We start from the raw sequence: 25,691 nt of genomic DNA, 5'->3' as shown, positions 1-25,691 counted from the left end.
TTAAAAAAAGGTGTAAGTTCATCATATTTTTTAGAGAAATCTCACGTACGTCACCCTTGTATATGATATCTATACACCAATAAATTCTTTTGATTGGTGTCTATCATAGCTGTTAATTAGCACCATTGATAGGCCATGTTTTGGGCGCTGAAAATTCTGATAAGCATTTCGAGTAGCCAACTGGTAAAAATCTTTATAAAAATAGGTTACCCCTGTTTCTAGCTAAGTTTATTTTCTAGATTTATAGCTACTGGTTCTCATAATCTAAGGTAGCAAAAATCTGTAATATTTGAGAAGCTAAAGATTTTGGAAGAAAATACTATAGCAGCAAAGACAGAGGGCCATAGGCATATATATATATCAAGCTATATATATGGAACTTTTGTAAGCAATGAAGAGGCAAGAAGATCAAAAGAAAATGGTTAAATATATACCGGCATATTTGTTTTAGTGTTTTCTCTCGTTTCCTGTGATTTCTCCGATAAAATCTGTGAATCATGATAAGTAGGATTTTTCAAAATAAAAAGGATATTTTGCGATGATAATGCTGCAAAAATAATCTCTGGAGGATTTCAAACAAAGAGCACATCATTTTTAAGTACATGAATTATGCTATTCTTCCATATAAATTGGAGCAGTCGTAAGTAAACTAGATAGGTATCCTGCTCGTTCCCACGAGAAAATTTAAGCGATAAAATAGTATATATGAGTTATAGAATTTTCTTACTTACATATATACCTATACGATTTTCTTTCATGTGCTTATATATTTTGCATCTTGATCAATTATCCAAATGTTATAAATGATTGGATTGTATGGTGTGGTTTTTGGAAGAAGCGATGAACTTTACACCCTTGATGATTAATCTAAAGAGAAATAATTGAAATGATGTGACTTCATTGTAGAAAAGAGAATTAAGAATTACCTGAAACATAGGATTTAGTGAGAATGAACCTTAGATACATAGGATTAACTAAACACATCAGCTAGAAACCAACGTGAAACTTATTATGATAATAGTGAGTTGCTAACATAAAACCTTTTAGAAGAAAACAAACAAGAGAAAGATCGATGATGGTATAATGGTTTTCGTTAAAAAAAAAGAGAGAAGAGTATAAGAGTATAACACGAACTTCAGGAGATTGAAGGTAAATATATATACCCAATTTTCTTTACCCTGTCAACGTGAGGGTGAGATCAAGAAACTAGCTAGTAGGAGTAGCAACTTACACATTTGCAATTTTTTTAGTTCCAGAAAATTAGATTAGGTACAGTGGCATCACACTAGTGAAGTCTAGGTAAAAAACTACATTGTCTTATCTTGAAACTAGAATAAAGTTTCCAAGAAGGCATCTACACACCACACACAGATATATATAAGTTTTTCATTGTTTTTTTTTTCCTTTCCAGCATGGAATAATGCCGGCCCATGACCATTACCAAACAAAAACTTGTCACGGGCGAACAGTACTCGGCACTCCCGAGTACATCGACTGATTGCAGCAAACAGTACACGGACACTCATGTGTATCACACAATAAACTACTCATATATATATCACCATAGGCCACACATCATATCCATCTCAAAATTATTAGTATGGGATATCTTCCTAGCTACTCCAAGCTAATATTTTCTTAAAAATCTATATAGAAAATGACTGATCAGTTCATTCATCATACTCCTATATCCCTATATAGAGTTCATATATTACTCCCAAAAAGGAATGCATCACATCACATTATTGGAATGCAACTGAGAGGGTGATATATAATTGTAAGTTTTCTAGTGAAGTGCAATTGAAAAATAAGAAGAAATATATTACTAGAGTATACAAAAAAGAGATGATGGGTGCATGTATTATTATTGATTGTCACATAGCTTTAGTTTTTCCTTCACCTGATTCGTGCTTAGCTTATACAGTTCTCTCCTCCTACCAAACGAACAAAAAATTACAAACTCCCTGACTGATTGCCTGCAGTACCGTATCATATCCATCCATCCATGCCTTCGCCATGGCTGCTTTTACTTGCTTGCTTAGCTTCCAAGATCATGAGATTATATCATAAACACAAGATGTTTAAAAAGGAGAGGAGAAATATGAGAGAGATTTACCCATTTCAAAAAAGGCATCTTTGCACTAGAGTAGTATAGCAAAAGCAGTGATGGCCTGACCCTAGCTAAGAGCAAGGCAATGGTGGTGGTGGCAAGTGTGATGCATGGCTAGCTGATGAGAGGAAGGAAGAAGAAATGGCTATGGCTAAAGTAGCTTAGCTTAGCTATGGCTGCCCATGCCATGCCATGGCTCGTTGCTGCCGCCTTGCTGTTGCTGCTGCTGCTGCTGGTGCTGGTGCTGTGGCTGTCCATGGTGCGGTGGTGGTGGCTCGTAGCCGGCCATGCCGGCGGCGGCGTTCACGTGGCCCATGCACGACGAGTCGAAGCCGGCGAGGAGGATGTCGCGGTGGGAGAAGGCGCGGAGGCCGAGGAAGTCCCTCGTCATGCCGTCGCCGCCACCGCCGCCGGCGCCGGCTACGTCCTCGCCGCTCCGGCCGTGGGAGGCGGTTCTTGCGAGGTGGCCCATCATCCCGGCCGGGATGAGGCCGTTGCCTCCGCCGCCGCCGCCGTCCTGGTGGGTGTTGAGGCACGACAGGCCGAGGCCGAAGGTGGCGCTGCCGCCGGCCGGCGCGCCCGCGCCCGCCGGGGACGCCATGTGGGCGTAGTGAGCGCCCGCGGCGCCGGTGCCCGCGCCGCCGATGGTCGCGCCCATCTGCGCCGCCTTCTGCAGCAGCGCCGTGGCGGACAGGTGCGCGGCGGCGGCGGCGGCGGCGGGCAGCTGCGGCGTCGTCGGTGGCGCGGACGTGGCCGAGCTCTGCGCCGTGGCGGCGGCGTTGGCGTTGCAGAGCGGCTGCAGCAGCGGGTGGTGGTGGTCGTAGGGCATCGTCGTCGGCCACGGCGCCATCTCCGGCTTCACGGCGTACCCGCAGTTCTGCTGCACCAGCTGCTGCTGCTGATGCTGGTGCGGCGACTGCATGACATCCTGGTGATGCTGCTGCTGCTGCTGCTCCTGCAGCGCGGCGAGCTCCTGGTGGTGCGCCATGACCGGCGGCGGCGAGAAGAGCAGCTGGTGGTGGTGGTGGTGGTGGTGCCCCGGCGCGGCCATGGCGGCGGCGGGGATGCCGCCGATGGCCTTGGCGCTCTCCTCGGTGAGCGCGTCGCAGAACGCCCGGTGCGTGATGAAGCTGTCACGCCTGCATGCAATGCAAGAACCGAAAGACACACATCAAAAACCACACGGATCACACCAAAACCAAAAAACATCAAATTTCAAAAGGCCAAAAGCCAAAGATATCATATTTTCCCCCGTATTCTTGCTCACTTGTCATTGTTGCATCTACACTCCTACTACACCTATAGCCATCTCAAAAAAAAAAAAAGGATAGAGAGAGATGCTCAAGCTAGAATGAACTCCATGGAAGTGACAACACAGAGAGATAGCCATGCATGAACACTCTTGCAGAGTAGAGTGGAGTAGGCAATTAGGCAGGAGGAATAGTGGCTAGGATGAACAGCATAGGCAAAGCCTGGGAGAGAGAGAGATGGAAAAGCCATCCATCCATCCATGCAGGAGCAGGATGCAGACGACTGCAAAGAGATTCACATGTCTGAATTTCTTTCTCCTCCTCCTCTCTTTCTTCCTCCATGGCTCAGCATCATCAGCTGCCACCACAGCTAGCTAGCCATAGCTCATCATCATCAAGCTCAGATCTCCCCTCCTTCCTTTGTCCTATGGGCATAGCTTTGCTTTCCTTTTGTCCTATGGGCAAATAGCTTTGCTGCTTGTTTGTTTCCCAATCTCTCATTTCTCTCTCTCATCACACGGACGCAATGCAAACAGACACGCGCATACGCACAAGCCAGTAGTACTACCACCAACCTAGCTACCACTAGTAGCGTCGTCGTCGTCTCCATCGGGTTCTGCACCGTGCGCATTCATCAGCCCGGATCAATCCAAAGGAGGTTTCAGCCATGGATGGCAGTGGCAGCACAAGCCAAGAAACAAAAAGAAGAAGAAGAGGCAAGAAACGACTCCAATCTCGATCTCGATGTCGATGTCGATCGATCGATATGGCTTCTTTTCTTTGCTTGTTTCGCTGCTGCAGCGAGCAGCTAGCTAAGCTACGTACTAGTTGCCACTGTTCACAAATCTTTTCGGCTAGATGCTCGCGGCAGGGATGGGCACATGGTTGTTGCTGGTTAATCAACAACCGGTATATCTATCGCTGCCCTAATTATTGGATGATTACAGGTGTGTTAACACTAACAAACGCTCATCTTATAGGCTGCTTCGATTCCTACTCGTCACTGTGCCAACTGAAAGCGCAGGCGGCAGCAAGAACACTGGATTACTGGCAAAGTGGCAATGAGAAAGGAGCACGGCAAGCCAGCCAAGGCAGGTATATCTGAGCAGAAGGCAGTAGGAGTGCAAGTGCTGCAATCGATCGCCATGGATGGATGGAAGCAAGCAAGATGGAGGAGGAGGGAGGAAGAAGAAGGACCTGGAGAAGATGGTGCCGCAATCGCACTTGTACTCGCGGGTGCCGCAGATCTTGGAGTGGGCCTTCCAGTCGGAGTGGACGGCGTACTTCTTGGAGCACTTGTCGCACTTCCACTTCTTCTCGCCGTGCTTGCGGAAGAAGTGCTTCTTGATGCCGGTGAGGTCGCCGAGGGCGCGGGAGGGGTCGTGGTGGACGCAGCTGGCCTCCGGGCAGATGTACACCTTCTTCCTCACCGCCTCCTTGCTCCCCCGCTGCTTCAGCTTCCACGGCAGGTTGTGCCCCCGCCGGTGCAGCTGCAGGTTCTGGTCCCTCTGGAACCCCTTCCCGCAGATCTCGCACACGAACCTGTTCGTCGCCATCAGCGTCGCCGGCGACAGCGCCACCACCTCCGCCTCCGGGTCTATATATAGGTTCGATCAATTGCTTTCGCTTAATTGCCGAGAAAATTAACGGAGCCCGGATCGATCGAGGAGCTAGCTATACAAGAACGCACCTGGGTTGCCCGGGAGGCTGCGCTTCCTCTTGTTGCTGTTGTTGCCGTTGTTGCCGGAGGATGGCGGCGGCGGCGGCGGCGCGGTGGAGGCGGAGGAGGTCAGGTTGGACATGCTGCTCTCCTGCTGCTGATCTGCTGCCTCGGCGGCCTCTTCCACCAAGAACAATCCTCCTCCCTCCTCCTCCTCCTGCTGCTGCTGCTGCTGAAGATGGTGATGAAACATAGGAGCTTCGATCTTTTCTTGCTACATGGCACGCAGCATCTGCCTCACCATGGAAGCAATGAATTTTGGGAGGCTCAAGTGAAGTGATGAAGAGGATGCATTAAAACTGAAGAATGGAGGCAGGAGACAGGAGGGCATGTAGGATGAAGGGAGTTCAGAGAATCTCAAGGAAGGAACAAACAAGGAGGAGGGGAGGGGGGGGGACAAACAAGGAGGAAACTAGGGTGGTCAATGACTCTAAAGCAATTTTCAGATTCTTCTTTCTTTCCCTTCCTCCTCCTCCTCCTCTCTCTCTCTACAGTCTACACACACTCAGAGCAGAAGCAGCAGCATCACCAAGTGTAGAACACAACAAGGATGCTCAAGAGAAGAGAGAGAGAGAGAGAAGCAAGCAGCTGGAAGCTAGCTAGCCAGGCAAGCAGCAGCCATGAGAGAGAGAGAGAGATCAAAGGATTGGGGGAGAGAGAGGAGCAGTAGCAGTGTGTTGCTTGGCAGGCAGCAGCTGAAGTAGCCGGAGGGGAGAGTGGAGAAGCAAAGCTGAGCAAATGGAAGAAGAGAAGGGCACCAAAAACCAAATCCCTTTTCTTCTTCCTCCTCCTCTTTATCTGCTCCTGCCTGTTGATCCTATACTTTACTTTCAGGGCCCTGTGTGAGCCAGCTAAAAAGATTAAAAAGATTTGTAGAGCAGTTCAGACTTTCTTCAGACTAGCTTCTTCACTTTTCTTGCTTGCAGAAGAAACAAAAATTGAACCCCTTTTTTTTTCACTTGAGTAATTACCACAGTGCCAATAGCTTTTTTACTACATGTGCTCTCACTGGTTAATTTTGATCAGTAAGCCAAGGGGTTGTTTATATCAATCTTGAATAGATATTTCAATTTAAAAAAAATCAAGTCTTGAGAATGCATGACTAGTGTACATATCACAATATCACAGTGAGAAAACTGTTTTATGCATTCTCAAGGAAGCTGCATCTGCATGAGGCAAGAACAGTGTACTGGTAGTAGATGAACCAGCACTAGCTATAGCTAGTAGAATTGTGTACTACAGAGTAGAGATGAGGAGCAACTGTTTGGGTTTGTGCCTGAATCACAAAATCACACAACACTCCTAACAATGCTACACTGATGTTGAGCTTTTCTGTCTTTTCCCTTGTCTCCTTACAAGTGCAGATACCGTCCGTCCCTGATGATCAACTCTTGCATTTCTTCTTTCTTTTTATTTATCTAACCTGTTGTACACCTACTTGGTTGGTACACCAGAGATAAGTATGCATCAATGGAACAATAAGCTAGACAGGTAGATTCCAATTTTATCACATTTGTTTTATAAATTCCAGGGCCTGCACTCAATGTATGTGATAGCAACAATACATATGATATATAATAGTACTCATACATGTACACACCAACCATAATGCTAATTCACATTCATGCATATGCCAATATATTTTTTTTACATTGCCATGTGTGATTTATCATTCTTATTTTTTTTTCCCATCCTCTCTCTCTCTTGATGAGTCACCCTGGGCCCCATGCATATCATGGATGGTCGTAATTCAAAAATAGTAGAAATCCTATCCTGTCATGGACCAGTTATTTGTCCATGGGATTATATCTTCAGAGTTGCTTTGGTTTTGCAAGACCCACAGCTGATCTTGCTGCAGTAGTACTATCAGTTTTTAATTAATTAGTAGTTTATTTCTTTGTCATTTGTTCATGAAAGATGGAGCATTAAATAAACACTCCTTTTTCTCTTTTGTTCTCTTGAGGTGGAAGTACATCATAGAATGATGAGTTTCCAATTGACCTGATGAGGGGGAGAAAGAGAACCTAGGGAAGTTCAAGGATTGTCTGTGCATGGGAATTTAATGCGACCTAATTAAGCAAGCAAATGTGCTCATCTGATACATCCATCCCAGCTACTACTAGGCCCTATTTGAAAGATTAGCCCAGAGCTAATGTTTAGTTATGAATTGGTAAGCTAAACATTAGTCTAGGACGGCATGTTTGGATCCATGGGCTAATTCAATGCTTAAAGGTGGAGAGAGAGAGAGAGTAGAAAGAGAGGAGAGAGATGGCTGCTTTTTTATGGTCCCCACAGAAAATTAGTCTCATTAACACCTCCTTTGAGGGGCTAATGTTTTGAGGGGGAATAATTCACTTTAGTTCCAAATTAGCCCACATGTTTGGATCTTTGGGAGCTAATTTAGGGCTAAAAGGTGGGGGCTAATAATTAGCCCATGGAACAAAAAGGCCCTAGCTAATACTCCAGTATCAGCCATGTTTAACAGAACTCGAGATTCTGATAAGTGTAGAATATGAAAAAACTAGGTACCAAACTTCTAGTTTCTTTTATCATTCTCTATATGTTACAACTAGATTTTTTAAAGTCTATGTGAAAATATAGGGTCTAATGGCAAGAGCTTTAAATTTTGAGAAACAGTTAGTGAGAATCCAACCGGTGAGAATTAAAAAAGCTAAGAAAACCAGCTTGACTTCTAGTTAACTTTCTAAATTGTATGACTACAACTTTTCGAAATTATGAAAAAAGATACAGCTGCTAAAAACTCTCTAATCAAGCCTATTGACTGTTTTGGGAGCCAGAGATTATGGAGGAAAGCTACAGCAAACAGCTGCCAGAAACTCTCCAAACATAAACTGGGTAGCATTAGACAAAATAGAAAGATTAATTAAAGCAATGATTATTGAGGCTTAACTAAGTGATGGGTGTTGCTTGTTCACAAGGCAAGTAACAGTGGCAGTGCACAGCAACAGTGCTAGTACTATACTACTGTACTACTAGTAGGAGTAGTAGCTGGTAGGATGAGTAACCAGATGGGTGAGTAGTAGTAGGATGCAGCAAGCTATACACTGCACACTGCACTAGGGTGTTTGGCAATGGCATCAAGGATTTTGGTAGTACTGCTCCTCTCAAAAAGATGGAGACGTATTTTCCAAAGTTAGCTGGTGACTGCAGCCTAGGAGCTTCATGTGACACTCAAAAGCATGCATACTCTTGTGCTTGTGTTGTGTAGGGTGCCACCAGCCCAGGTGTACTTTTTACTGCAGGTAAAAAACACTTTGCAGGAACAGAATCAAGAAAGAGAATTTTGCTATTAATGTACAGTGATGACACTACTAATCCTGTAAGATTAGTGGTGAGTACTAGTACTAGCTAGAAGTAGTACAGTAGTACAATCTGAAACTTTTTGCAGTGATCCATGCATAAAATGACTTTACCTTAAAAATCATGCTTTGTGATCTGATGGTTTGATCCCCTAGACTAGAGAACCTCCAAAAGATTCATGGACATGCATAAGATTGAGACTGAAGCATTTCGACAGCCCCAAGAAGACATTTGGGAGGCATCTTAAAGCTTATAGGAGCATAAAAAAGAATGATGTAGGGTCTCTGGTTAAAAAAAGGATTTGGACATTTGACAGTCCAATGCAAAGCATGCACATGCAACCACTGGCTTAAACTTTTTTAGGGTCTCTGGTGGGGGTCACCACATATCACAATGTGAAGAATGAGAGGGTGGGGCCCACAATGTCAGCTATAGTTTTCACCTGAAAGAGATAAAAAAAAAGTTACCAAGCCTCTTTTTTTTTATGCATGTTGTTGCATGCTACTGTTTTTAGGGTGGTGCCAGTTATGTGATGCAACATGCTCCATTGAACAGTGTAGTAGGAGTATATTTTTGCGCACACTTTTTTTTTAGATATGGTGCATTTATGTGTAGATGGGGAATCTTGACAGAAGCAAATACTAGGCTACATGGGCCTACAGTACGTAGTGCACCGAGTGGAGAAATGGAGTGTATTTTTCACAAAAATATTAGGGGTGTTTAGATTAGGGTTGTAAAGTTTTAGCGTGTCACATTGGGCATTATATAGAATGTTGTATGGTATGTTCGGGCACTAATAAAAAAACTAATTACAGAATCCAACTACGAGACTAATTTGTTAAGCCTAATTAATCCATCATTAGTAAATGTTTACTGTAGCACCACATTGTCAAATCATGGAGAAATTAGGCTTAAAAGATTCGTCTCGTAAATTAGTCATGATCTATATAATTAGTTATTTTTTTAGCCTATATTTAATACTTCATACAGGTGTTCAAACGTTCGATGTGATATGCTATAAAATTTTAGGGTGGGATCTAAAATTTAGTAGTCGTTTTTGCGTCAACTCAGATGTTCCTTTTTTTTCATAGTTTCTAGTATCATTGTTTTGGGAGTTCCAACGATGAACTTTCGTCCATCACTGACGCGCCGAGATTGTGAGTGAAGAACATAGGGGGCGGGTAAGAAGATTCAGTCTAATTGTCTCGTGACCTGAAACTTGTAATTGCACAAGTATTTAGAACTTTAACATAGAGAAAATAATAATAATAAATCTTCCAACCTCTGCACAATTTCTATATGCGGGGGCGGAGCCAGCCAGAAGCTAAGCCTATGGCTCAACTTTGTTATTTTATCCTAATTCCTTATAAATTTATGACTAGATTTCACAAAACTATATATATACTTCAACCAAACTATCATAAAACTACAGATTTAAGGTGATGTGTCGAAAAACTACATATTCAGGGCTGAAGTTACGAAATAACTACAAATTTAAGATGGAAGATCAAAAAACAATATGTTTTGTACAAAGTGCATAACTACAACATTTGTAACTCTTAACATAATAGTAGTGGCATCTGTGTTTTGTGATAACTCCAATACTCAAGCTGTAGTTTTTTATACTTGGCCTTAAATGTATGGTTTGGTGATAAATCTTATATTAAATATGTAGTTTTATGATACAACACTTTAAATCTATAGTGTTATGATAATTTAGTCAAAGTACCAATAGTTTTGTAAAATTTACTCTAAATTTATATGCTCCTATAAAATTTATATGAAATTTACATAGAGTTTGATTCCTAGGGCTAGGGCTTAAGCCTTTATATGAAATTTATAGCCTGAATTCGCCCATGTTTATATGCATGGGCCAATTCTATTTTTTAGATAAGTCGTAAAAACAATATATATTAGGTTATTACCAATTATAATTCCTCTTATGTAATCAAATGTTTCCGCTACTTAAAAAAACATTTTCACAGGTGGGTAAAATCCGTTTGCAGAGGTAGGTCGATGGACTGTCTCTAACAAAATGCCAGTGGAGAAACTGCTATATGTGCGAATCAACTTTTGGATAGGGTTTTAGACTACATGACCATCATTGTTATTATAAGAGGATTTTCTTATAGCTCATCAGTAAAAATGAAACCCATGTGTTTGTGAAAATAGTTTCTAGTGTCCCTCTATGAAATATAAGTCATGCTGTATATCCATACAATCAGTTAATAAAATTTTAGTCCTTTACATATGTGCACAGGATTTAAGATATACTGCTAGATGATACCCTGCACGTTGTTGTGAAAATCTTTATGAAATTAAAATAAGCAAATCATTGAGATGAAATTAGAAGATATTGTGTATATTATAAGCATGTCACAACTTGATATGAACTAACAAAAGATATAAGATCATAATATGCTGATATAATTAATAATCGATTGCTAGTCCATTTGGTTGTCAAAACAGAACTGAGTGTTGTCTTTTTTTACATGATGTTTTTAACTGTTTCTTTACATGATATTAACATGACATATAGCAACACTGGTCTAGAATTGATGATGGATGTGGCTGATCAACTTCTAGATTAAATAGAGATAATTATATATGGCTATGAGGTAAATTCAAGCGGTATAATGTATAAAACTGAAATAATCTGCGAAGAATAATCAAATGGTCAATAGTAAAGGTACTTTGGGGTGATCTGGAGCTCTAAACTTTGATCTAATTGATGAAATTTATTGAGCTAATGTGGTGCAATAAGAGAAGAGGAAAACAATTTTAATTGTATTTAGTGGGAATAAACTATATAGACATATATATAGGATAAAATATATTTAAATGACTTTCTACCCTTTCACCCTTTGAGAAAAGCAAAGGGGAGAGGAAGTCTAAGGATGACTTCTACAATAATTGATGGCTGGTACAGTGCAGTGTTACTCTGCCGTTTGCACCAACCGAATAACAGTTCCATAAATCAAACGGCTTCAAAGTTCAAACTAATATAATTATCGTGTAAAAAAATGCATACATACCAGCTTTCCTTGTCTGAGCTGTAAAAAACAATAATACATTCCTTGATCTTCACCACAAAGTTTGTGTCTGTATTCAAAGCAAACTGTAAAAAAAAGAATGTATTGTGCACAACTTGTGCTAAATGAAAGAGAGAACTTTTTTTTAGAGGGAGCTTGCACAAGCAGTACTAAACCTGATAGTATATACTTAAATAATAATACCTGTAATTTTTAATTTATTTCTTTATAAAATGTCACATAGGATTCCATCCACTTGATAACATGGTGCATTTCTATCAAATTAATTTATCCGAGATAAAAAAATAAAAGCAAAACAAATACCGCCGCCCACCCAACATACATACGTGTACGTAAGCCAAGCTTAATTAGCCTTCCGTGTCTTCCAAACCCCTATAATTAATTAAGAAAAAAAACCCAAAGATTCGCCAGGAGCCTAGTGCGAAAAGTTAACCGCTAATTAATTAAAAAGTTAATCCTGATTAATTTATCTTAATGCTTGATCTCTCAGGCAAACTAGCAGCTAGGCCGGATTAGAGATTAGATTAGGAACTTTTTGGAGCTATCATGTCGCCGGCCGGTTGCATCAGTGTGGGGCCCACGCGTCATCCCCTCAATGGTGATAACTGATGGGATTAGCCATGTAAAAGAAATATTAATTAATCTTAACCAACGGTGATTAGCGTGAGGAGGAGCTGCCTAATCAGGGGCCACTGGAGCAGAGTGGAGCAGGGGTTAACACTGGTGATTAGCAGAGAGAGAGAGAGAGAGAGAGAGCTGTGGTCGCTGTCTGATTCTGCTGTATTATATTCCCCTGATGGCATCCGGACAAGCGTCAAGAGGGGACGGACATACCATGTGCCACCTCATCCTCGTGATCCATGGGCATAATTGCTAGGTGCACACGGCGGGGTTCCGGTTCCGGCCTCGATGGGTGGCTGACGGGTGGGGCCGTCTCACAAACCGTGTGCGGCCAACGTGTCGGCTTTGCGGAATTCTTGCTAGTATTTCTTTTTTTTTTCAAAAAAGGTTTTTATTCAACACGCAAGGAAAAAAACGATATAGAGATATGATTGTTGTAAACAGCTTAGACACGCTGGCTACATGAAACCCTAGCGGTCTGAGTTTATACCCGACAGTCCCATAAACCCTTAGTTAGCATACGGACTCGAACATGTGATCTCCCCTTCCCGAATTCAAGTGGTTTTAACCGCTGGGATGTCATTTGACTTGTGAATAGTATCTCATATGTCATTTTCCCCTTGTAAATTGAGCTTTCGTACTTAGGTCTCAGGTAGTAAGTATTTCCCGAATATATTTATCCTATATCCCAAAATAACTGATCACTTTATTACTTATGAGTCAATTATGAGAGAAGGTAAATGACCTAGATGCCCTAAACTAATAGAGATGTCACTAGTGGGCTGTAGTTGAGGGTATAATAAATATATATAATTTTTAAATTAGAGGTTGGAAGAAATTTTGGATTGGCAAACAATATTCACTTATTTAGGGATAATTTTTGAATTTTGAAATTTGAGATGGATTGACAAATAGTACTACTTGTTTTCCCGTTGAAACTGGTAGGGTAAATACTAACAGTTTGTGTCATAAAACTGCTACACCTTCACATGATGTCTTGTCAGAGGTTTTGTTTAAATCTCTCACCCTTTTTGTGGAACAACAAAAAAGCATTACTCCTGAAGCAATGGAACACTCCTAAATCCCAATTCACCTTTTGATCAGAAGCACATGTACATGTACATTTGTACACAAGCTGCCTGTCTTTTTTGCTTTGGTCCTTTTGGGCTAGGCTAGAAAAAGCACTCATCCAACACATGACTTCCTGATCCATCCAACACTTTTATTTTTTTTTTCTGCAGCAAATCATCATTCAGATGGTTTGCAAAGCTGCCATTCTTTAGCATCCAAAGAGATCAGATGCAAAAAACTTTTTCCCAGCTACTACAAGACGGCCAAAAAGAGGAAGCACACATGAACACCAATCATTAGCAGATAATTGGCACGGGCTTTGGCTTTTTAGTAGTGCCTTTGCTCTGAATCGAGTCAAACAGCACAACCAAAATAAGAGTTGTTTGCAAAGTGTGAGCATGCCATCACACGAGTGCAAGAATTGTGTATTTAGCAACCAATCAATCACAATCATTCTTTCATTCATTCAGACTTACCAAAAATTTCTTCAGAAGATGGTGGTTCTTTTCTCCTCTTCCTTTTCCAACCCATATCGACATCGATATCGATATGCTTGAATTTCTATTCACGTATGATTTTTTTAAAAAAATGCGGTCAAGGCGCGAATTATGAGCCAGAATATAAGCAAAGTCTGCATCAGGACAAGGACATGCTCCTCCCCCTCTTGCAGTCGCAGTTTTTGAATCTGGAGACCCTGAAAACACACCAACATGGAGAAGAAGAAAAGCTAAGGATTCAGCAACAGGGACCCCTGAAAACTGGATCTTCTGATCCACAAGGCAAACAAGAACACAACAAAATTGGAAGGACGAATGGTTAGTTTGTTAGTACAAGAGATGGACATAAGAAGATGATAGGAGGAGGAGGAGGATATTATGAAATGCATAACACCTTGATGATAATTGCTTGCTTGGATTTATTTATTTTTTGATGAACATGAGGACAAGCCACTGATCAGGCTTCACAGATAATCGAATTCGTCGTTGTCGCCAAGTTGTAGGTGTTCTTGGATGCTTGGCTCCGTTTCTAACTGAGAATGTAGGGTGGTGACAGCAACCTTAGCTGCAAATCTGTCCAAGGAAAACTGTGGTTTGGTAGGATAATATACTGATGATGCCATTGTTCTGTCACTGGTACAGATTCAAGAAAGAGATGTACAGTACAATATGAGCTAGATGGCACTGACAATTGGCCAATCTCCAGAGGTTTAGAGACCCATAATTTCCTAAACCCTGCTGCTCCAAATGACTAGCCAGGGCCAAGTCTATCAATAATAAAAGCTGCTAGCTGTTTGCTCATAGATTTCCTTCATGATAATCTGAGGGGGAAAATAAAGACATGAATGGTCAAGGCTATGATTTGGACATGTAAATAAATACACATACTAGAATAGTTAATCTCGGATTTGATTCAGACATGTAAATACCTGAAATATGGCATTTAAAGTTTCTTATTACTGACTGACAAGGCATGAAAAAGACATGTAACTAACATCATTATTCTTTTGCATTCGCCCCCGGTTCTTCTATCTCGCGCTGTTCTTCCTATGTGCATTTGGCTCAATCATATAGAGCAGAATGACCTGTTTAAATTAACCACAGTTAAATAACAGTACAGTACACTGTACACCATACAAACAGGAAGTATCCTATTAGCAATTTAACAGGAGCAGGCTTGTCCCAGGAGAACTGTAGCAGCTGAAATGCAGAGAGGCCTTGGACTTCAGACATGAACTGAAACGGATTCAGGAGGAGTTGCTGTTTGCTGAGGGGAGGGTGTGTGCCAGTTTGATGAAGCAGATGTCCCAGTGGATCTGTGTTTGTCAGCCAGCCCCTGTGGAGGATTAATTCAAGTGCAGTGCAAGTGAGAAAGACAAGAAATAAAACGGTGTCGGGACAGCGATCGCCGATCAACGAATGTAGGCGCAGTCAAAATTCAGCTCTTTTTTGAAAACTAGAATGAAAACATTCTGAATATTCAGTTTGGTTTGGTCCCATGAGACAAAAACAGGTCAGCAGAAAAAAGGTCAAAAAAGAGAAAAAGTTTGCACATACCATATAGTTATTGAAGTAGAACTGATCAAGACATAAATGGACTCTGGAATTTTCTGATAAGTGGTTAGGTCCAAAAGCTTGTAGTACTAGATAATGCCGCGAAGTTCAGGTCAGCACTCAGCAGACAAATCATGTCATATGAAACAATTTATATCCAGGAAGAAGGACGCAAGCTCATTGTTTCCTAATTTCTAGCCTTTTTCATTTTGAGTGGAGGCATACCATATCTTCTTCTTCTTTTTTCCTTGTTCTTTTGTGTGAAAGAAATGACAATTCATAATATAGCTAGAAAGCAGTTAGTGTCAAATGTCATGATTCTGAAGGAGGACAAAACAAGAAGGAAGCTGAGGCAGAGATTCATCATGAATATAAATGGTGAGCAAAGGCAGAAATGACTCAACAAGTCATTTCCCTTTTCCAAAAGAACTAGGACAAGCAGAGAGCTTTTGCTATGATCATCCTAACATGCATTGGTCTGTTTTAATGAGTCAAATCGTTGACTGAATAAAAACAGCAGAAATCTTCTCTGACATCTGCTGCTCAAGATGACAAAAGGGTAACCTGCCACACACACACACTAGCAGCAATCTTGAAAGGAGCCAAGGGATTTATTGTGTGAAGCAGGTTTTCTTGAACTGAAACTGTGTTTGAAGCCAAGCATGCATGTGAGCTACAGAATGGAGATATTTATTTTCCTTTGTCCGGTGAAATGAATTCGGTTGTCAGTGTTGCATATTTTGTCGAGGGCAGAGTTGAATTGCAATTACTGGCCACCAGCATGTAAACAAATGGAAAAAAAGAAAGAGAGAAAAAGAGGGAGAAAAAGAAATGAATTTTGCTTACTTGACGTTCGCCATTGTTAGGGGAGCGAGAGAGATTCTTGAATGATAAAAAAAACTGACCTGCTGATGCCGGAGGATTGTAGGTTGCAGGGGCCATAGTTCTCAATACCTCGACGGCGAGAAGGCAGAGAGGGGAGCGCCGCCGCCCTGGCGGTGATGAGGCGGGCCTCGCCGGCCGGCGTGCTCAAATCCGGCGGAGGTGATCGGAAGAGGCTTCAGGGTAGTAGGACAGTCAGCGGTGGAAATGGGCAGTAATTTCCTATTTTATTCTTTTTCACTCGTTTTGTTTTCCTTTGGGTTAATTTGGGTTTTCAAGCTTAGGGGGGTATTTGAACTTTTTTTTTTTAACTTCTTCATATCCTGTGTGATTTTCAATTTGCTAGTCACTAACTACCATGAAAAAAAAATTAAGGTAGATGCTATTACGCATAAAGATGTTTTTCACTTTAGAGAGATACCGACGAATATTACACACATGTGGAGAATTTAGTGAGGTTGAGTATTTATTCTTGATTGATTTCCATTTATTGCGCGTACTAATAGGAAAAAGCGTTTTTTTTGTAAGAAAAAAACTAAAACAAATGAGAGTAAATTTCTTTCTTTTTTTATCCATATTCTTCAATTTCAGTTTTGAGTAGAGTAAATTTTATAAAAAATAGATGGAACTAAATTTTATAAAATTTTAAACTATTGTAAAATTATATATACACTTGACAGAGTATCACAAAATACATATTTGACACTAAATTTGTAACAAAACTATATCTTTTGTTGCTCCAACAAAACATTAGTACCGAGGTAAATAAATCAAAATATTAATGCTAAGGGTTTAAACTCTAAAGTCTATAATTTCAAGATAATTTAATCATTGAAACTATAGTTTTGCAATACTTCATCTTATAAATGTATAGTTTCATAACAAATTTGGTAAAAATCTATGATAACTTTGTGATATACATACAACGCCTTATAAATTTACAATAGTTTGATTTGAGATATCTATAGTTTTGCAAAATTTACCCTTCCTTTTTTTCTATTATATCTAGTTGCACAGTTCGGGCCGGATAAATACTCAAGGACTTGCTTTATCTCCAACGCAGACACAATGATAATATCAAGGAAAGCGACCAAGTAGCTACCCTCCACAGCTCTATTTCTTTGGGGCCTTCCGTTTTCGCCTGAATTGACATGCCAAGGAACTTGCTTATCCATCTCCAGTGTCACCCAACGCATACAGGTTGTTCAGGTCTTTTCTAGTCGGTTGCTTTCACCACTGACAAATATTCGAGCAACTGACCACCGAGATAACAAGCCAACACAGCCACGACTCTCTCATATACGGTGGTAAAACCAGGTAAAAAAAAACTGACAGTTCCATCTTAACTACCTCTAATGAAAAGGCCATCGGAATGAACGGACGGTTGCTAAGATCAATTCATTTTCATCAGGAGCAAAAAGATTTGACTGTTTAGTGAGATAGTAGACAGTCGCTGTCACTTGGGCATGTGATAGCAGCAGTAGAGAGGGACATGTAGTTCAGGTGATTGCTTCGCATGGCAAGCCCGGACTGATGAAACGGCCATGTGAGCCCTCCCAGCGATCATGTGAAATGTAACTCTGAACCGATGCAACAACACCCGGGATTTTGACAGCAACTAGGCACGGACAGATCCAAACCATGTTTGAGATGTAGCAAGCAACGATCACACGTTCCAGCTCATAACTGGGGCCCCTTATCTTCTGCACTTGTGCCCCACGGCCTCCACGGATAGTTTCACAAGCAATTCTGAACCAAACGATAGGACGGAATCCAGATTCCAGAGTGCTATGTGCATGTAAAGCTTAAACCATTGCACTGATGAAACCAGAGGCTGATGCTGGTGTCCTGTGAAGGACCCATGGTTCTGGCAGAGATGTAACCCAAAATCATCATGTTGTTCGACGACTAAAACGGCAATCTTCTAGCTGCCATCGTCACATGGCAATGGAGTAAAGCTTTTGCCTCAAGAAACTTGATGCCCTGAAAGCCCCCAAAAAGAGAGATTGATAGATTAATATTCCTTTTATTTTCTACTTCTGATAAGCACACTAAATGCTTGACAAAAAAAGCAGATGGAGAAATTGCTTTGTATAATGCCCATGTTCATGGGGAATCATCTCTCAATAGACAGCGCAACAGAAAGAAATGTGTACCGTAATGAATCCACCCGACAACAGCGGTACCTCAAAAAAGCAGCCCTTGTACAGACATGAATGACACATCAAATCTCCATTGCTTTACTAAGTCATATGGCGCTTAGCATTTTCATAATCCCAAACAAAGAGATAAACACCAACTTTCCAATTCAAATCTGCACATAAATTCAACATTCAATTATCGCATGAAACAATTACAAGCCTGCAGTTTTTAAGTGTACATGATATTTGGATGCATATTTAACGTAAGAGTAAGAGCACACTAGTTTTTGAGTTTCCTATTATGCATTTAATCCAATAATATTGAAACAATTGTGTTTTGACCTTTATTTTATGGTAACTAGGTGTATTCAACAGTCACCTTTATTGAGGAACATACTTAAAACCTGTAAAAGAAGACTACGTAGTTGATTATGTTATAGAGGAACAAGCAACAAAACGATCCACCTAGGAATTAGAAGCCCATGTGCAAAACACTGGGGCCCTAAATTTTTAAAAACACTGCAGAACCAAAGTATACCTTCACTTAATATGGATTGATGAAATGAACAAATAAACTCCTATTTCATAACCAAAATCATACATTTCAGAAGACACGATCGATGAGGACTGATGAAATAAACAAATAATTTCCTGCTTGTTTATAACATGAATTTGAAACTTAGAGAAGAAAACAAATTGTAGGGAAATGTGACGGCACAGTGAACTCACGAGCTGATGGATGCACACGGGCATACTCCCTTTTGCTGCACTGTTGGCTTCTTGCTGCTGCAAACTAATGAAGATTAGGAATTGTGATTTGCTGTTGTATGCCTGCGCGACACCAAGCCATCGAGTAGCGCGTGGGCAGCAATGGAGGAGCCAACGATACAGTCTTTGGGCCTGGTAGTCCTTGTGGGCCTTTTTCTTTTTTCATTTATTAGGCCTTGTAATTTGCTGGTAATTAAGTATAGTTGATTAGTACTAATGATAGATTTATTTGGGGACCCCTAATTTTTGGGGCCCTGAACACATGCACTTTGCACCGGCTAATGTATGACCCTGCCCTTGAACTCATAAACCTCCAAAATAACACTCCACAACTCAGACAAATACATGCACACAAAATAAACAGTTGTTACTGGCATCATAATTCATAGAGTCGCAAAAGTATATGAACAAAGAAAACTTCCAGTATGTGCACGAGTAAAAACAGGGAAGCAGCAGCAATATGGGAAAGAAATTGTCACCAAAGTTCTAAAAAGATTCAATCACAATTTACTTTTATCATGTTGAACCTACTTTATTATCTGGTCATGAGAAGGAAAGAGGTACTCTTATAGAAGTTGTATTGATGGCGTGTTCTACACCCACCCACTCTTGAATATTTTTTGTGGCTATATACATGCAGGCATGTGTGCCATGTGCTATTTGTGTATTTTCATTTCTAAAAAATACTAACTTTAGTACGTGTATATATGTCGATGTTGATTGATTCGTGTAAAATTGAGTATTGTAGAATCTTTTTTAAAAAATTTGAGGGTAATTATTTTTTGATATTGTTAACCTAGAAACTTATAAAGTTTATAGTATAATTTGCCATCCATTGGTACAATGCTAATAAAAATATAAGACCAAAAGAAAAAAAATATGGGCTCTGTCTGAGGATGTAATAGTTTTGGAGTTTTCGTAGAATACAGTGGTTTCCAAAAAGTACTATAGTATTTAGTTTGAGAACAGAAAATACTGTAGTTTTCTCAACGCTATGGTTTTTCCACTCCTGGACTCCTTTTCTTCTGTAAACCAAGAAAGTGAAGCGATTCCACAGCAGTTTTAAATATTGCAAAGTCTTGGGGTATAATACTCTGTCTGTAAGGTAGTTTTAAATCCATCTCTTATATGTGAGCAAATCTGGGTTTACAGATTGAATTAGCTAATGATCGTTAATATGTGTAAAAGCTAGGGCTACGAGCCTACGACACAATGGTACATTGATACATAGGAGTTAAAAAAGCTATGCATAGAGACATCTGTCAGTACACGTTGATGCTTCACATACCCATCTTCTAATTCCATGCACCCAAGATATCTAAATAGAACTAGCCAAACAATTCTTTTTTGAAAAAAAAAACAGTAATGTGGTAAATACTGCAGTTGCCAAAACAAGAAACTATGGTTTTTGCTACAATGTGAAAAATGTAGTATTCAAAGACTGGCGTATTCATGGATGCAACAAACTTGAAGTATTGCATAGAGTAGTTCTTTAAATCTGTAGCATCCTAACAGGGCCTACATTTACAGGCCAAAAAACATGCATGTTACAATGTCCTAGAATTCCTAATAGCTAAGCACGAGAGAAGTTAAAACCATCAATCTAATCAATCATCTTCTAGAAAAGAAAAAAAAAAGCAATCATTGAGTCACAGATAGTACTGACATATATGTTCGCATATCAACAATGACCTGGAACAGTTTAGAATAAACATTTATTTTATTATCCCAGTACTACATATAGGGCCTGTTCACTTTGATGCCAAAAAAAACCTTACCAAATTTTGGCATTGCCAAAATTTTGGCATAGTTGCCAAAATTTTGGTAACTTGCCAAAATTTTGGTAGGATTTCTTATATAGTTGCCAAAATTTGGCAGCAAACTAAATGTAGCCACTTTTTTGGTAACTTTACCAAAATTTGGTAAGGTTGAAAATGGCATCAAAGTGAACAGGCCCATAAAGTGTGTCCCATGAATCATACGAATCATGTCAACTTTTTCATGAAACTACTGACGCAAGGAGTGCATTTATGACAACACTAGGCCTACATCTTCAAAACCATTCACTAAATGGAACTAACCTGTGGATTGAACAGAAGTGCATTCATTTGATAGTTACCAATCTTCAAAATCTGACAGTAAATATTTGCCCCAAGTTCTGCAAAATAAGTCCTGAATGAAATTTATTGGTAACTAAAGCGCAATAAAACACCACAGACAATGTTGTTCTCTTTTCGACATACCACATCAGCAGTTGCAACTTGCAAGATGGAGTTACAGCAATAAAACTGGTGTGCGGAATACAAAAAATGCTGCACAATCTCATGGCCACGGGTTCATCACTGAACAACATCCAAGTATGCTGCAAAATTCAAGGAACATTTATTTAACTACCAATGCATATATGTAGTCTACAGGTATCAAAGGCATAGTAGTAGATTCATACTTCTCTCTAATTGCCAGAACCAAACAAGAACGCCTGCAAAATCCTGGAGGCCTCTGAAACTTCATGCTGAGTGCTTACTGAGCTGGGCACTGCAGCAGTGGTAGGCAAACTATTTTTCTTTGGTTCTGAACATGGATGTAGATTAGCTTGTTTTGATGAGTCTTTTTCATCCAACAGTGGAGCTGATCTATGTCCATTGTGCTTGCCAAGTTTTTTCCCGTCTGCGGGTTGAGGTCTTCCAAAGTTCTGATGTGGACCACCAGTTGGATTCTTATGCTTCTCAGTGGACACAACATCCTGATGCAAAATGCTAGAATCTGGTCTGGCTTTATTGAAAGGAAGAAACTGTATACCCCTTGGTATACGAACAGGTACCTTTTGAGCATTTCCTGATATGCCAGCAAGGTTTTTAAGGATGGAATGATGTTTGATAGGAACAGAGGTTGCAGGTTCACCACTGTATACTGTTGAAGTTTTCTGACGACTTGTTTGCTCTTGGCAATTTGCTTTTTCAGGTACTGATGACGCATTAGATTTCTTTGCATCTGGTGTGGACGGACCTTCTGCAGTTGGTATCTGACAACGAGTGCAAAGCTTGCTTAATTCACAGCATTTGCTAATATTAAAATTTAACCAGGCTATAACACCAATAATTAAATAAGAGTGAATGATTTGTTAAATTACGTACCACATGAGAAAATTTGCATTTATCACCTCTGATGCACATTCCATTTTCCATAAAATTGTGGCAAGGGTACTTTGACAACTCATGATCATAAGGGCAATCATCTCCTTTCAAACAAGAACCACGTGCATAATGTGTGCAGGGCTGTCAAGGCAAAAAAAAATCAGGATAAAATTCGCAAAACCTCAAAAGGACAGATACAACAGGAAGTTTAGTACCAATACTTGGATCAAGATTTGGGTACACTTCAGTTTATGATTTAGCACTATACTGATACGTATTCATAACATGTGCAGTGCGAACCTGTTCTGTGCATGCTTTAAAGTTCAAATTCAATATTGATGTCACATTTTCATCTAAAAAATAGGTGGTATGCATAGGTGCGTACAAAATGAGCTCATGCTTGCGTGTGGGCAGACCACATAGAATATATCCACACATATTAAACAGCATACATGCATCTTATTATAATACATTATGATTACTGCAAGCATGTGATAAACTTCTATGAAATGGATACCTTAGATTTTGTCAAAGGTGTCGTATCATGGGAGAACTTGCACAAATTGCCCTGCAATAAAAAAATAAGAAATATTAGGTACTACATCCATTTAAGGTTATAAGACTTTCTAGCATTGCCCACATTCATATAGATGCTAATGAATCTAGGCACACATATATGTCTAGATTCATTAACATATATATAAATGCGGGCAATGCTAGAAAGTCTTATAATATGAAACAGAGGAAGTATTTTATTAAAGTAAATCCTGTGAAAAGCATTTTTACAGTCTTTGTAACATATTTATATAGAAAACATAACACATATACCAAGAATAAAGTGGACATGTTACATGATGAAAACAATATGATTATATAAACAGTGTTCATCATGGTCTAAGCTCTCAGGCAGCACACCAGCGCCTAATCAGCAAATAGACAGACCTAGGCAGGGCTAATCGTTACCAGGTGCTATCTAGTGGACACTGAATCAAAATATGCATCCTATGCTACAGATATGGCTAATCACTAAATTACACAAATATAATCAGTGTGTCCAGAAAATCGCTACAATATGTTTCAAGGCCAGGGCATGTGCTGTGCAGTTTACAACAGCAAAGAATATAAATTTTTGTCGATCCAAAAGTGAAGCAGATGATGACAACCATCTGTCTGATCTGAGAGACAGACTCACCTGCTGGCACTTCCCATGCAAGTAGAAGTGGCAAACCTTCACCACTTTAGGCTTTATAACTGGTTGAAGTTTCAGTCTTTTCACCCCTTCGGCTTCCCGTTGCAATGCTCTCTTAATTCGTTTAGTTTTCTGCATATTAATAGCATTGAAAGCAAATCTTAATATTTCTAAAGGTAAAAACTATTTGAATGCACAGTTCAAAAATGTTTATACATTGGAACCAAATGGTCCTGAGATCAGAATATACCGTCTTCTTAGCTTTTCTCTCCTCTGTCAAGGTGCGCTTTCTTGTGTTTCCATGTTTGAGAGCCTGCAATATTAATATAGAACAGACTGAAAATCCATACTTACGTAGCTAAGAAGAAAATCTTAACACAGACGAATCAATTGTATTGTATATTGTTCTTAAAAATCTTGCATTGTAAATTGACTGTGATTAACTTGAAGTTACAAAGAAAGTCATGAAGTGTGAACGCTCGAACTGCATTCATTGTACTCAAGCAAGGTATGTATGCGATGATTAAAAAAAGCTACTGAATTCAGTTAATATGAAACATCAAACAAGAATTAATCAAAATTGTGCATAAACAATGAAGCAACAAAACAGCGTATGGGTACCAAAAAAAGAGAGAATATGGCAAGCTTGTACGCATTTGTGGTTGACAGATAAGCTATACCTTATCATCAGGCAAAGGTGTCTCATTCCAATCGAGAACTTCATCATAACTGACTGCTTGCGCCCTGGCAACATGCATTTGAGAATCACCCTTGCTATTACATAGCATGTTCCGTGCAGTGCCGCCATTTCCTTTTTGAGGTATCAAATGCAAATTGCTCTTTAAGTCATGGCCACATGACCCATCCTCCTCTATCCTTCTGCTATCAAAATCCTCTTCCAATTCCACATCATCTTGAAGCTCTGAATTGCCAGAATCATCTGCATCTAAATTCTGCGTGTCGCCCTCAATCTCTCCTTCCTCAAAACCACCACCACCATCCAGTGACCCATGATCTAAACTGCACACAGATCTGTCATTGCCAATCCCAGCTCCCAATTCTTTCACCTCCTCAGCTACTCTGTCATCACTCTGCAGTTTATCTCCAGATACTCCACAGCTCTGCGCCGACATTACACAGGCACTAGCATCATCAATCAACCCTGACAAGTTGTTCATCATCGCATCGAGTTGCAATTGCTCATCATCATTACCAACCATTTCAATCACCAATTCACTATCCTCCCCGTCTAAGCAAGCCTGCATCGACCTCAAAGCCTCGTCATCCCCCATCAGTCCAGCCCCAGCCCCCAACTCATCGCCATCGGCATCAGCCTCCCCGGAAGTGCCTCCGGCGAAAACAACCTCTTCTACACCCTCCACCCGCTCGACCCCAGCGACTCTACCCTCCTCCGTCCCCTGCGGCACCACGCCGGGATCGGTGGTAGGGTTCACGGCGGCGTCCGGGGACGCCGAAGTCGAAGGCGTCTCGTGCGGAGCATGGTTTCCCAGAGCCACCTCCACCTCTAAGTTCTTCCCCCGATCGCCTCCCACGTCTGCAGGAGGCGGCGAATCCCCATGGGGAAGCCCGCCGGAGCCGCCGGGAGGGATGGCGGCGGCGGCGGCAGGCTCGACCTCCGCGTCGGGGCGTGCCGCGTGCCGCGGAGGGTGCAGGTGGAGGCAGTGCGAGAAGAGCCGGGAGAGCGCGCGGTAGGAGGCGCTGTCGAGATGGGCTCTCCGGCGAGAGAGGACATCGGTGGTGGGCGGCGCGGCGGCGAGGGAGGCAGGAGCCGCCGCGGGCGGGACGGGCGAGGGTTCCTCCATGGCGGAAGGGACTGGATGGGTGGGTCGGAGCTAGGGTTTAGGGTTCGCAGCTGTGAGCTGTGCGTCGCCTCGCCGCGGCTGCTCGTCGGCGGCAGCGGCGGCGACGTGGCGGCGAGACGAGAGGAGGAAAACCCATCGCAGGGAAAGGCAGAGGCGGCGGCAAACGAGGGCGCGGCCAGAAGCCCAGAATATAGGCCTAGTAATTGGGCCTAATGGGCCTTGCTACAGCTGGTTGAGTAAAAACGGGTGGCCTTTTTACGTCGGAAAAAAAATACGAGCGATTTTGCTAAACGTTTGTCGGGTGAGTTTTTTCTACTATGATATTTGACATTTTATTGGCCGTAGAATCGTGCGTCGAGATTAGTGTAGGAATCAGCGACGTTTCTCACTCATTTCCCCACTTCGGGCCTGTTTGGCACAACTCCAGCTCCAACTTCACTCCTCCTGGAGCTGGAGCTCAGCCAAACAGTTTCAGCTCCACCAAAACTGGGAGTGGAGTTGGGTGGAGCTCTCTCACAAAATGTATTAGAGTTGTGGAGCTGGGTTTAGACAGCTCC

The 25,691-nt window shown here is 41.2% G+C and overlaps 2 protein-coding genes and 1 long non-coding RNA gene across 4 annotated transcripts; all 3 read right to left on the bottom strand.

Annotated features, from left to right (window-relative positions):
- Positions 1–1,833: 1,833 nt before the first annotated feature.
- On the bottom strand, positions 1,834–5,916 carry LOC127782593 (protein indeterminate-domain 7-like). Its single transcript, XM_052309866.1, has 3 exons — positions 5,051–5,916; positions 4,558–4,957; positions 1,834–3,249 (listed from the first exon to the last, which is right to left on the bottom strand). Exons 1-3 carry the CDS (start codon positions 5,271–5,273, stop codon positions 2,277–2,279), a joined length of 1,596 nt encoding a protein of 531 aa, XP_052165826.1. The 5' UTR covers positions 5,274–5,916; the 3' UTR covers positions 1,834–2,276.
- A 7,547-nt stretch (positions 5,917–13,463) lies between these two features.
- Positions 13,464–16,620, bottom strand: LOC127768429 (uncharacterized). Its single transcript, XR_008016582.1, has 3 exons — positions 14,573–16,620; positions 14,038–14,464; positions 13,464–13,840 (listed from the first exon to the last, which is right to left on the bottom strand). It is a non-coding gene; the product is annotated as an uncharacterized LOC127768429 (long non-coding RNA).
- Positions 16,621–16,922: 302 nt separating this feature from the next.
- On the bottom strand, positions 16,923–25,289 carry LOC127753374 (zinc finger CCCH domain-containing protein 7). Of its 2 annotated transcripts, none has more exons than XM_052278854.1 (11): positions 23,992–25,289; positions 23,562–23,624; positions 23,315–23,443; positions 22,640–22,690; positions 22,123–22,263; positions 21,435–22,010; positions 21,232–21,350; positions 21,070–21,146; positions 18,950–19,174; positions 18,236–18,393; positions 16,923–18,062 (listed from the first exon to the last, which is right to left on the bottom strand). In XM_052278854.1, exons 1-6 carry the CDS (start codon positions 25,132–25,134, stop codon positions 21,441–21,443), a joined length of 2,097 nt encoding a protein of 698 aa, XP_052134814.1. In that variant the 5' UTR covers positions 25,135–25,289; the 3' UTR covers positions 16,923–18,062; positions 18,236–18,393; positions 18,950–19,174; positions 21,070–21,146; positions 21,232–21,350; positions 21,435–21,440. The 2 variants fall into 2 exon arrangements, with proteins under 2 accessions (XP_052134814.1, XP_052134823.1); XM_052278863.1 differs by having other exon boundaries at positions 18,266–18,393.
- Between the last annotated feature and the right edge of the window lie 402 nt (positions 25,290–25,691).

The sequence above is a fragment of the Oryza glaberrima genome, chromosome 1 (genome assembly GCF_000147395.1).
Source record: "Oryza glaberrima chromosome 1, OglaRS2, whole genome shotgun sequence".
Classification (NCBI taxonomy): Eukaryota; Viridiplantae; Streptophyta; class Magnoliopsida; order Poales; family Poaceae; genus Oryza; species Oryza glaberrima.
The sequence above is the reverse complement of the archived record's forward strand: the minus strand, read 5'-3'. Positions and strand labels throughout refer to the sequence as shown.